The 13313-nt window shown below is 37.6% G+C and overlaps 1 protein-coding gene across 1 annotated transcript in view; it reads right to left on the bottom strand.

The window, feature by feature from the left end:
• Positions 1-1837: 1837 nt before the first annotated feature.
• LOC150078090 (uncharacterized) overlaps positions 1838-13313 on the bottom strand; it is a 44926-nt gene continuing 33450 nt past the window's right edge. Inside the window, exons 2-5 of the mRNA XM_090384316.1 lie at positions 7297-7442; positions 7115-7191; positions 3825-3867; positions 1838-3579 (exon numbers count right to left, since the gene is read on the bottom strand). Of these exons, the coding sequence (XP_090240442.1) occupies positions 1973-3579; positions 3825-3867; positions 7115-7191; positions 7297-7366 (1797 nt within the window). The 5' untranslated portion in view covers positions 7367-7442 and the 3' untranslated portion in view covers positions 1838-1972. The remainder of the gene's footprint in view (positions 3580-3824; positions 3868-7114; positions 7192-7296; positions 7443-13313) is intronic.

The following is a 13313-nucleotide window of genomic DNA, read 5'->3' as shown; positions in this document are numbered from 1 at the left end:
CATTAATTAAATCGCTATTTAAAAAGACTCTCCTTTTAAGAAATTAAGAGGTGCATAATTTAAAACATAAGATGTACTTTCAATACTCGCGATGTGTCGATAAACACGATATGTTCGCATCCATAACTTCATCGATGCGTTATTGTTGTCATGGTGATAATATAATTTCCTCGCCGAGACGTTATCATCCGACCAAAGACGCATTACTGTTTTCTTCGCTGAAAATGCATTCAGAATTCACTTAAATGAGCTCGCCATGGGAGCGGGATGCTAAGTACTTGTTTCAAGAATACAGCGATGTAATGAAACTAGAGCCCCTTAAATTCATCCGCTTGATGGACACACACACTACCACTATGTGTTGCTGCAACATATCTGGAAGGAAGATTAAATCCCGATCCTTTGATTATGCTTTAATACAGAAGTGCGAGCGAAACCCTGCCATAATTTATCTCAAACACAATGCAAAGGAAGCAACATCAAAGAGGCACTCACGATTGGAATACAACTGGAAATATTTGTTTCTAGTATTGGGTTAATGGCAATTTTGATGACACAGAAGCTCCAAGGAGTTTTTTTAAGATCTTTCTCTCTCTTCTCATTTCTTTGTCATTGTCTCTTTCCCTTTTTATGTCTCACTCTCCTCCCATTTCTTTTATCTTTTTATCTCGCATCCCAATCTTTTCCTTCTCTTCTTCCTCTTTTCTACAACTCAATCTATCCTTTTTTTCCTCATCTCTTTGCATGCTTGTGAATCTTTCACGCATTGTACTAAGTTATAATGCCATTTGTGTTTAGAGTTTTCATTAGAATCTATCGAGAGAGAGAGATTCTTCCAACTCATCCCTCTCTCTCTCTCTCTCGATAGATTCTACCAACTCTTCCAAAACTATGATCGTACTACTGTTGCATAGTGGGAAAACATTTTACTTGATACAAAAACAACTGATGATACACGAAATTCGAACTGTTTTTTTCGATTGTCCAAGTTAAAAAAACAAGCTGGGCGCTCCCAGTTTAGACGAGAAAAGCAAGCAAACAAAACCTGTTTATCATATCAACAACTAACATGCAATTCAGTTGGTTATTCATTTACTGCAGTGGACAGATTCGTGCAGCAAGTAAAAATCATTACACAGAAACACACACACACACGCACACACACACATATACTGAGACGCCTGGTCTAACTGCTTATTACACTCAGTACACAATTTCTTTCCTGTAACACCGAATCCCCATATAAATGGAGTTTCTGGAGCGCGAGACACGCTTAGTTTGAACTAAATAGGTGCTGGTCTAGTCTTAGAGTGATCAACACGTTATAGGATAATTAAAAAAAACTTTTCTTTATTTCCATTAGCTTTCTTTATTGATTAGCGTTTCTTTTTCAATAGGCACTGACTATCACCACAGGAATGCATTGATGTCTCTTATTTTCAGGAGTTTAACACTGTATTATTTCGAAAAAAAAAAGAATTTGCTGCTTTTCAGAGCTTGGATTAAAAGTCGAACAAAGGTTGGATGTAAATGATTTTCAAGATGCTCTGAAAGATGACACCATTTTATCTTTTCATGTTCCAAAGAACTTGAGGAAAAAAAGATGAATTGTTGAACTCTGTTAGAAGACATTAAAATTGGCATCCCTGGACAGAGTTCATGGTACAAAGCACAAATTTCCTCAAGCATAGAAAAGAAATCCGGACGTGGTACGAAGACTAATTCTCAGAAGCATCATGCTTTTTTTTTAATACTTAAGTGGAATGTTTTCTCTATTCGTAAAGAAATTAAAAAAAAAAACTTATCAGAAAAGAATATAAAAATAATTTAAATTGCATATAAAATAAAGTACGGATACTACAGATTTATAGAATATCTTCTGTATTCTCTAACAGATGCTTTCCAATGACCAAAAGGAGGAAATGTTTTTATCTAGATTGTTGTATTTGCTGCAGGAAAAAAACGGTATAAATCAGTATTTAAGGAATGAAGTATTGACTACTCCTGCTTTGTTTATTTCTGTTGGTGACTGAGGATGCAGTTTCTCAGTTGAGTCCCCCATGGCACTGTGATAATCTCCATAAGTATCGTCTCTCACCATCCCCCCATTAAATGTTTTCAACCTTCTTGGTGAAGTAGGAAATTGATCTGCCCGATGTCCTTGGGGTGTTCTGGACCTGTCTTCGGCGTGTCGACTGTCTTCCAAGGGCACAATACTCGTGTCGAAAGGTTGAACTATGCCCTGCTCTCCAGCGGTTGAGTTACGGTTAGAAGCAGCTGCAAAATGGTCACTCAGTAGGGAGCCTCGGTAATAGTCAAGATAGACAGAAGTTGGACGAGGGATTCGCGTCAACGTAAAATCTTCGAGACGTAGGTTTAAGTGAGGGATGGCGTCCATTTCTAAAGTTTTTGAAGGCTTCCGTCTCCAGCACTTAACGCAGCATATCACCATGGCAACGAGAAGAATTAAGCCAAATGACGCTCCCACTGCAATATAAGCAATGAGTTCGTTGGTCCAGAAACGTCTGGAATGAGTGTCCTCTGGAGATGTGGGAGGAGGAGTAGGGGGAGATGATGAAGATGATGCTGATTTATAGTCCAGCTGATGTACGTCAACAATACGGAAGACCTGGTTAGCCATTTGAAAAGTTTGATTCATTGGAATTTCAACATTGTTGATGTTCTTCATAAGTTGACTGATGATGTCGGTACTGCCAGAAACTGTAAGATTTAAGATAATCTCACTACGACAGGTGATATTACCAATCTGTAGATCACGTGTTTTGAACAAATGACTGACAATTGACTGGATTTCGGAATTCTCCGAAGCTGGACATTCTCCTTGAAGTACCAACAGCAGCTTATGGGGCACCGAGTCAGGTGCCTTGGATGGCGTGATTATAATCTCTGGTGTTTGAACAGTAGATGAAGATGGTAGTGTCGAAGCGATTGAAGATGACTGGTTTGGAATGATGCTTATAGAAGTTTCTTTACCATGGGAATGATCAATAAGGGTTGACGACCACAAAGGATTTGATGAGAGCGTAACCACAGATGGAGTAACTTCTACGTTATCAATTTCAGGTGTATATTTGGACACGTGCATTGAGTCAAAGCTACTACTTGGGTATAGTACAGTCTGGTAATCAAAATCAGGAGCAGGTAACGATGTTGGCTCCACCATAATGGTACTATCATTCTTTACATTTAGTGTCTCAATGGAACTGGACGTCTCCATAGCAACTGGTGGCGAAATTTGTGGAGTATTTGAAGGCAAAATTGAATTTATGGCGAAATCCGTTGATAATTTCTCCAGGACAATACTGGAAGCGTTTGAAGATTGAAACTCTGGAACATATGAAGATATTTCCATAGTAGCGCTTACGTGATAAGATTCAGTGGCGCTAGCGAGATGGGACTCAAGGTCTGGTACATCGGACCTTGAATATATGGCGTGGATGGGAACTGGTGATGAAATGGACCCGCTGCCTTCCCATAGTGACGACTCTTCATTCTCAGCTGTACCGGGGAAGGAAGAAGATGGACGGGAAAGATCTGTCACTGGAGTAGGATTGATAGCTACAGGAAAAAAATAATAAATATTAGTATTTGAGATGAAACTAATTTTGCATTCAAATCAAAATGCAAAAAAAAACTAAAAAAATACATGTGAATAAAACGCCTGTAAAAGTTTTAGACTAATGGTTAAGATCCATATTAAATAAACTTTAGACAAACTGTTACGCAAAGGAGAACTTATTACAGTAATAAATGATTTCCTTAACTCACTGTTACAGTTCAATTTATTTAAGGTATCAACTCACTTTCTCCTGTTTGATGGCATGACTCAACTCGAACACTTCCTTCCTATCAAGAAAATAAAAAAAAAGGATATAATTACTTGTTTAATTTATAATCAATTTATTAGATTAATTTAAAAGCTGCAAAGTCTACAAAAACTATTGAACAGGTTCCAATGCAATCTGAGTCATCCAACCAGGCCCAATACCTTGTGGATACCACGATCCTCCTTGGTCATCTATTGATATAAACATTGTCAAGAAAATTTTGTTGAGTTTTAGGCGCATCAGCGATTTAGACCATTTTGCGCCTTATATATTATATCTATAAACTGCGTGTGTCCTGTTGTCGATTAGCCAAACCGAGACGCATATTACAAACACAATCTACCTGATGGCTACTCTCATCAGGTAGACCATCTGTCAACTAAAAAGCATAGCTTATAGCTCCAAAATGCATTGAAAAAAGTTCAAACCATGCCGCCTACTTGTTCTTCTAAAGAAGAAAACATTCTTGTCTCAAATGGCCACAATATTTTAATAAGTGAATTTGAAACAACTTTTATTAAAACCTATCAGGATTTTTATTAAAATTTGAATAATCAAATACAAGTTAACATTTTTAAATTAAAAAAAAAAAGGTATTTTTTGTTGTTCAATAGTTGTTAAATCCAAATTTATTTAAATACAGGGTTGTTAAAATTAAAGTATCCCTATGTAGAGGGCTCTGGAGCGAGTTTTAAGGCTCGTACTGAAGAGAAATTTGGACAACAGGTACAATGAAGAATGCGCTCGCCATTTATTGGGAAAAAATTACGATTATGCAAATGCTATTTGCATAATTGTAAGTTATTGCCACAGCGCCGCCACTACTCAGCTCTATTGGACTGTATAAAACAAAGCAGTCTCTTCAAAATCATACAGTAGATGTTTGCCTGCACTACAGCAGCAATGCCAACAACTTCACCCTCGAGTTACCCAAGAGGTCCCGTTGCATTCTCCAAAAGTGACGTGGTGTGGATTTACGGCCACATTCATGATTGGGCCATATTTTTTTGAACAGGTAACACCGACTGGACCCCGCACCTGTTCCGTCACTGGACAGCGATATTATGAAATGTTGGCAAATTTCGCAATGCCAGAGCTGCAACAACGTGGGTGCCTTCAGGATACCATATTTATGCAAGATGGTGAGCCATCCCACATCCACTGTTGTGGCCAAAGATTGCTAAGGCAACACTTTACAGACGAACGGTTCATCAGCCGTTGTTTCCAGACATCTTGGCCACTCCGATCACCGGACCTCACCTCATGTGACTTATGGTTGTGGGGTTTTTTGAAGAACCGAGTGTATCGGGAAGGATGTCAAACTCTGGCAGATCTGAAGGACAGCATTAGACATCATGTGCTGGCTATTCCAGTTGACATGTTACGTTCTGCTGTAGAAAATGCTATTCTTCGAATGGAAACTGTTGTTGACCAAAATGGAGGACCCATTGAACAATTGTAGCGCTGTTCAAGTGATTTGTATTGCCACAGCGCCATATAGTGACAATTTTTTTTTTTTTTTCCCAATAAATGGCGGGCGCATTCTTTATTGTACCTGTTGTCCAAATTTCTCTTCAGTACGAGCCTTAGAACTCGCTCCAGAGCCCTCTGCATAGTGATACTTTACTTTTAATAACCCTGTACCTCTTCACTTTTTATAATACAAGAATAAATATAAAAAAAAACAACAAAAAATAACATTCGCCCTAAAAGTAAGAAGACCAACGAATACAGTAGATGGGACGTGAGGTTGAGCTTAGCTACTGCCAATGGCCAGTCATCACAGGATGCCATTGTAGCTACACTACTCTGCAGCGACAGTGAATGACTCAATCTCCAAATGGCATTGTGTGGTGCTAATCCAGTCCAGAATTAGCTCGGGTAGACCGTAAAAATTGAAAGGAAGGGTCCGGAGCACACTCAAAAGAATGATACTTAAATCCCATTAGTCCTCATCTCATATTGTTAACGAGTTCTAAGCAGCCACAGGACTGATATTAATACAAGGACGATACGCAGCATGTTATTGCACTTTGCAGAGGAGATGCAATACCAAAACCGATCATCAGAACACAGTGCACAGCGTCGACTTTCCTGATGCACAGCCTATTGTAATTGGTCCAAAGAACACTGGAAAGTTGTGTTATGAAGTGACAAACGATACACAGTTTTCTGATGTGTGGCCATGTTTGGGTTTAGTAGATGAGAACGTTGTCGAAAGTTTCGTAACAGTGCGGGGTTGTTTCTCGTGATTTGGGATTGAACCCTGGTCGTCGTTCCTGGAACAATGAATATCAATGCGGTACATTAACATTCTGAACAATTTCGCTCTTCTTGCATTGTGGCAACAGTATGGTCACACTGTACAGTCTGTGGTAACTTTGCCTGAAGACATGAGCGTACAAAAGCTACATTGGCCTGGTCACAGCACTGCTTTGAACACAGTTGGGATTAACTGTATCCTCAGCTTCGGACTAGGTCAACATATCCGCAATGAGCAGCTGAATCGACCGCAGTGTTTTTGATAACTGGAAGAATCCCTTCTTCCAGTTATCAAAAACTGATTTGGCGTCGCTTTTGGAGTATAGTGTATAACTGTAAGTTATGTTCACAAGGTTAAACGCGCGCGCCCTAAAAGAACTAACATTAATTTTAATATTCGTCAACTCTGACATATTTTCGCGTGTTTAGAAGTCAAACTTGAAATTAAATTACTTTCCATTGGATACCAACATTTAATTGTGTACTTAGTTTCATCTTACGATAAAATTACATCGATCTTGGCTACAGACCAGCATCTGGCCTCTGTCTATATCTGATAAATGCTACGCTATGTGTGAGTAATAGATGGTCTGGCTCTTAAAACCATAAAATAAACCCAGTTAATTACGAAACCAAAATAAATCATTGATTTCAACATCATTTAACTCAGCAATATCTCAATGTCTTGTGTGTCAAGAATATTTTATAAACCTGTGGATGTTTATCCAATAGCATATGTGACATTAATCAGTCGTGTTCATCAATTACACAAAACTAGCAAGTTTAATTTCGATATTTGTGGAAACACGATGTGCCCTCATCGTTGATAAATTACCATTTGATTAATGAACTGTCTGAAGGATACTGCATTAAACCTTATGGAGCTGGATAGTTATGGTGTTGTCTGATAAGCGGAATACAAGCTAATGGATGTAAAACATTATTCAATTCGGTCCCATTGGACTGTTTTTTTTTCTGTTATGAAACCAAAACACAGCACTTACCAAATTTCCACACGATGTTGAAGTCGGCGATTCAAAGTCCCCAGATGGCTCAACTAGGCTCGCATTAAGCGATGTTTCTGTGTAAGAAAAAACAAAAAAATCTCAGTAAAGTCAATAGAAGCTTCGTTGCAGATTAAAAAAAATTCCAACAATGTTTAAATTAAATTTTTAATCGGACTTACGTTGTTCCTCACTTGGAACCAGCACACAGACTGCGAAGAGAAAAAAGCTACATTGCCAACCAAACTTCATGATACCTGTAGAGCGCGATTATTGATCAGAAATGCCATTATAATAATTGGTCCCTTATCCCGGATTCACTTTGTACCTACCAAAGAAAAGAAAATTAAGGGAAATTGTTAAATGATTAAAATTAGGGATAAGAATAGATAATTAAGAGGTTAGATTAGAAAATTAAAATAATCTAATGATTAATGTTATCTAGATAATTAATCAAGATTAGATAATAGGTTAGATATTTAAATTAGGAAGGAGATATCCCGTAACCCTAATTTTTAATCAGGGATTAGGATAAAATGTTAGACGGTTAAATTCGGGAGCGAATATTTGATAATTAAAATAAGGGATAAATTTTGGAGTAAGAAAATTAGGGATAAAAATCAGATAATTAAATTTAGGAGAAAAATATTTGGACAGGAAATTAAATTAGGAAGAGGATATTCCATAACCCTAATTTTTAATTAGGGATAATGTTGGGTAGTAAAATTAGGGACAAAATTGGATAATTAAAATTAGGGATAAATTCTAGGAATGTTTAAAATTATGGATAAAATCAGATAATTAAAATTAGGAGTAAAATATTTGGACAGGATTTTCGGAAATTAGACAAAATAAACTTTCGAAATTGTTTCTTTACAATAATTATAAAACAACGTTATAACCACGGGTGGGATGGAACCTGTTTGTGGATCATCCATCAATGTCAATCGTAGGTGTTTAATTTGCGCCAAATCTTCCCCGTTCCTCATCGCTCGCTCTATGGAGGCATCCTAAAAAAATTGTTATCAAAAAGAAGTCATGTTCATTTTAACATACAGAAGTTGTTACAGATAAACAGCCACAAAGTGTTTAGAAACGAGATTCGATCGGCGAACGAGATGTTTCGTAATATCGCCGCACTGTCGTTTAGAATACCGGGATGGCGTTTCGCTCTGTGCACAAACAAGAATTAAAACTCCTGTTTTTGAAAATTTGGTTCAGTTGATGCGTTGCAGCGCGAAGCACGAGGTAACCTTATAGTGTGAATAAGAGTTGTAAACACGTCCTGAATGTTTTATTAAGACGTTTTTTATTGCAGGTTGTTCAGATATATATTTCAAAACAACGTATTACTACTCTGTAGCGTTGCCAGAGGATATTTTGCTTAAAGTTAATAAAAAATAAATAGGAAGCGCCGCAGTTTTAGCATTCAGCTCACACGTAAACATCACCAATGTTGCTCACGATAGGATACATTCATTTTGGCCAGCTAATTTCATGCGAGTGCGACCGAATATTGTTACAGTCTGGGTGCATCAGGGATGTGGACGAGACCCGCGAGATAAGGCACAAATTACCCACTTTATGAAGTGGAGTGGAGTTCCAGGCTGTTTCACAACAATGTTTGTCATCGAATAGAAAAAAACAAAGTATTTCACGATGTCCACTTTACGGGTCGTAAGAGTTGGTAATTTTGAATATTGCTGCCCTCCTTGCCATATTCTAGACCATTTAAAGAACCCTTTAAAATATTCTTTCTTCTACTTACGTTCCTTAATCTAAGTACGTTAAATTCTCACAACGCACTCAAGAGTAGGTATTACGAAAAGCAATGTTCGAATTATATTTCCCTGGTTTCAATTTGTTCCTCAGAAATATAAAAAATTTGAGACACTGGAGGAGAGGTGTGCGGTCTAGACTGTCATAAACATCAGCCTACCTTTAGCGATGCAGGAGTTGGAATATATACGCCGCAGCTATAAAATGTTCGCTGAATATGCTTATTTCCACACACAGTTGCTCCCTCATGATCGGATTCCATTTCAAATTCGATTTTGTTGCTCTCGGAAGGAAAGCTGTTGTCTTTTACGCTTTTATTTACGTATGTTTTGCTGTTCAGTGGCATGTTTCCACGCGTTGTTTTTTTTTTTTTTTTAAAGTGGCTTATAAGAAAAACACTTAGGGTCGACGTCCTCAAACATGCAAATACGCGTGCAGCGCAGAGGCGTATAAATACAAAGTTCGACAAAATTAAATGAACACAAAAAAATGTTTTTCGTGAACAGTTTCGCCGAAAGCTAATATTTGATAATAGGCATCCTGGCAGGCAAATTCCGAGTATCCAATAGAAATCGATCTACCCCTTTACAGAACCGCACATTATGCAAATTATTCATGCCTATAAAACCACGGGTTGAGACCATATCACTTCATTCCCGTGGTTTGGCTTGCTCGGTGTGACAGCCCCATCTCCCGTACTCAGGATGGCAAGTCTCATCGATCCAGCGCACCATTCTTCTTACTATTACTAGGGCCTGCTGCACGGTCAGTACCTTGGCCCTTCAGGTTCTTGCGGCGTCCTTCCGCTCGATCTGGAGGTTATTCGCCAGCCCTGCACTACTGTCTATCAAGGAGCATACCAGCAACTATTCTCGGACCCTCCATAAATAATCTGAACGAAATCAGACAGGAAAAGAAACAAATTGCCACGCTACTACTTCATACCTGACAGGACAGGTGGACTGCTACGGACAATGGCTCCATTATTAAAAAAAAAGTTATACCTGATGTAAATGTCGTATTTCCCAAGTCTACAAATTGGTTCCCTCCTGGTCTTTATTCCATCTACCTCATTATCGGACACAGATCAATAAACCACAAACTAACATCCATGGGAATCATAAACAACCCCTACTGTACAAGTGGTGAAACAGAAGACTGGAACCATCCAGTATATAGTTGTCAACGTGATGAGGACCTCCGCAGCATCCTGTTTACACGTATACAAGATATCTCTCAAAGAAATGAACAATTATATATCACAGAAGAAAACTACCACTGCGAGTTTACTAAGTTTGCGCAAGCATTCTTCACAAGACAGAACACCCTATTGTCAACACAGAATAACATCTGATCGGAGGACTCACCTTTTCTAACCTAACTGTTCAACCGGACTTAACCTGACTAGGATTAATTGGCCCCCAGGCCACCTGAATCGCCAATGCGGACTTACACGCAGCGCTCTTGTTGTGTGTCTTAACTATCGTCCACCACAGGGTCTCCTTTCGCTTGATAGAGCTTATTGCTGTATTGGTTACCTGGAGGATACCCTTGCCTACATCCTCCATATTTCTAGCTATACTCTTCCCTCTTGTGTGCATTCTGTACCTCCTCCAACTACTTCTTTTTTTTTGTCTCCGTACAGCCTGGCTGCCTCCTACCGGTTTGTGCGGGCAACATGGGATCCAACCAGGGATCCTGGGGCCAAATGACAAACACAACAACAAAACCCAAAGCTATACTACACATTCAATAAAGAACACTTTTCTGGCATTTACAGCTGTACTGTATTTCTCCACAGCGTATATATGGCGCAGATGGGGAAACCACATGTAGCGCCTGACCCTAACACTAAGCACACTATATGGAAGCAGGTTCAGGATACAGGAACCATTACAAGAGAGCAGGTCAAGGTCGCGTGAGGGCTATGTCAACCAGAAAAGACCGCTATCTGGCTCTTACAGCAAGACGGAACTTATAGTGCTTCGTCATCAACTGTTTCTTGAGGTTGCTGCAGCCATAGGTGAAAACCTTTGCAACCAGACTGTTTAAAAAAGGCTCAATTCCAGTGAGCTCTATGCAAGGAAGCCAGTGGTTTTTATCCCATTAACCCCAAACCACCGCTCAGCTCCTCCAAACAGGCGCCATGAAAATGTGAATTGGATCCCTGACAAATGGGGTACAGTTCTGTTCTGCGATGAGTCTTTAGCCTACAAACAAATTCTAGACGGTATTTCATCCTGAGACAACGGGGAATGTGGTACTGTCCCTCCAACATCGGAGGAAGAGACACTTATAGTGGAGGCAGTTTTCTCGTGTGGGGCGATATAATGATCAATGACCGTACCCCTCTTCATGTTTTTGATAAGTGAGCAAAGTTACCGAGAACAGATCCTCGAATCTAAAGCGACTTTTTAGGGGCGCGGTTGGCCCAGATTTTCTTTTTATGCACGACAACACCACTGCATAAATGTTAGAGCTGTGTGCCGTGATGAAAATCTTGAAAGTGAAGATATCCAACGACTACTGTGGCCAGAGTTAAATCCGATCGAATGTGTGTGGGACGCCCTTAGGCGTCGCATTGCACGCCGATTGCCAACCCCTCGGTTACTTGGTGAGCTAAGGTCTGCGCTGGTGGAAGAATGGAATTTGTTTCCACAGAATCTTATAGGCACCCTTATATCGAGAAGGATTCACCGCTGTGAGGTCTGTTTAGCAGTTGTAGGGTATCATGCACAGTACTGATGTCATGTGACCATATTTTCGAGCATCTTGTATTGACTTCTGTAATGTGACCTTTTTTGTTAATTCTTATACGACCCCTATATACCTGTCGGAGGTTCCTCGCTGTCTCATTTCCTCGTTATTCTACAGTACACCACTATACCAAATTATATCCCACTTCACAACAAGCTGCATGAGTTACAGCACGTTTTTTACATGTTCTGTTAATTTTTTCGAGCAGTGTAGTTTGAACTTCAGACTACAAAAAACTGTAATGGAAAAATTGCGAGTCAGTTTGATCAACAAGTTTTAATATAAAGAACTGTTGTAAATATCTGTAGTGATGTGGAAAAATAGAGTAAAATTATTACAAATAACAACCAAAGTTGATTGATCTGTGGAAAAAGTATTTTATGAAGGAAAATCTGAATAAAATGCACCGAAATCATCGTATATTCTCCAAATAGATATACAGTCAAGCATTACCAATTAAGGTGCTGCAACATTTAGAATATTTAAATTTAAAGTAATCCTATTCGCACATCTGGCCATTTTTGAAAACAAACTTTTTTTTTTTATTATTTATTTATTTTTTTGAGGCCAAAATGTATACACGGAGATAACCCATAAATATCAACATTAATTGATTATTAATAATATATTAATTTCCTTTAATCTGTTAACTGTCACTTAGAGAAAAATAAATATATTTATTTTCGATGAAAGAGATTCAAACAGATCATGTTGCTTAAGAATAGTAATATTATTAAAAACCTATAAAATTTAATTAAAATTTATATTATAACCACTCTAAATATTATTTAATTTTTAATAATATAGCAAATTAAATAGATTTATAATCTGCTGTGAAATAATATTAAATAATCACTTAATATTTTTAATATTAAAAAATTACATATTAATATTATTTAGTCTGAAAATATCTATACAATTTTAATGGAAGTTAAATGCTTAAATTTTAAGAAAATTATTGTATCAGAACGTGAAACGTATATAACTCAGAAAATTCAAAAGAAGAAATGTATAAATTCTATACTCAATTACCAGATTTAACTAATAAGATAGAATGAATTAGTAATAATAGCAGAAGAATTTAAATTCTTGAATTTCAAATAACATTCAGAATTCAGATACTGGTTTAATGAACATACAGTGAACGAAAATGGAAAGAAATTATTACAATTCTGCGTAGTTATGAATACAGAATTAACAGTACGTGAACAAATAGAAGCAGTAAATCGATAATTGATATAATCGCTAATAGAAATACAAAACTGAAAAATTAAATGCGTGTGAATTAAAGAAATAAGGAATTTAAAAGAAAATGTAAATTGGTTATTAAAATATAGAGGAGAAAAGTTAGTAGGAATATAAATACTGTATTATTATGTACAGTATTTTAAAAAATATATATATAAAAAGAATCTAACGATGTCTCTGTCTCTGATTCGCATTACTTTATTTAAAACAGCTACGAGTTCACAGAACTCCAGAAATATCTGATATTTGTGATAAAAATATGGTCTGCCACGTTCTCTATTATTAGAAATATTTTTTTCTGTTACTTAGAGCTGCATTAATAATGTTTACATCCATTTTACTGGGCCATTTCTCTCGATGTGGACTAGGTTATTGCATAAATACACGCTATAAGAACTGCATCATTTATTTCTTG

Source organism: Mastigoproctus giganteus, chromosome 11, assembly GCF_048544385.1.
Source record: "Mastigoproctus giganteus isolate SK-2022 chromosome 11, ASM4854438v1, whole genome shotgun sequence".
In the NCBI taxonomy this organism is placed as follows: Eukaryota; Metazoa; Arthropoda; class Arachnida; order Uropygi; family Thelyphonidae; genus Mastigoproctus; species Mastigoproctus giganteus.
Note: the sequence above shows the minus strand (reverse complement) of the source record. Positions and strands in the feature narration are given on the sequence as shown.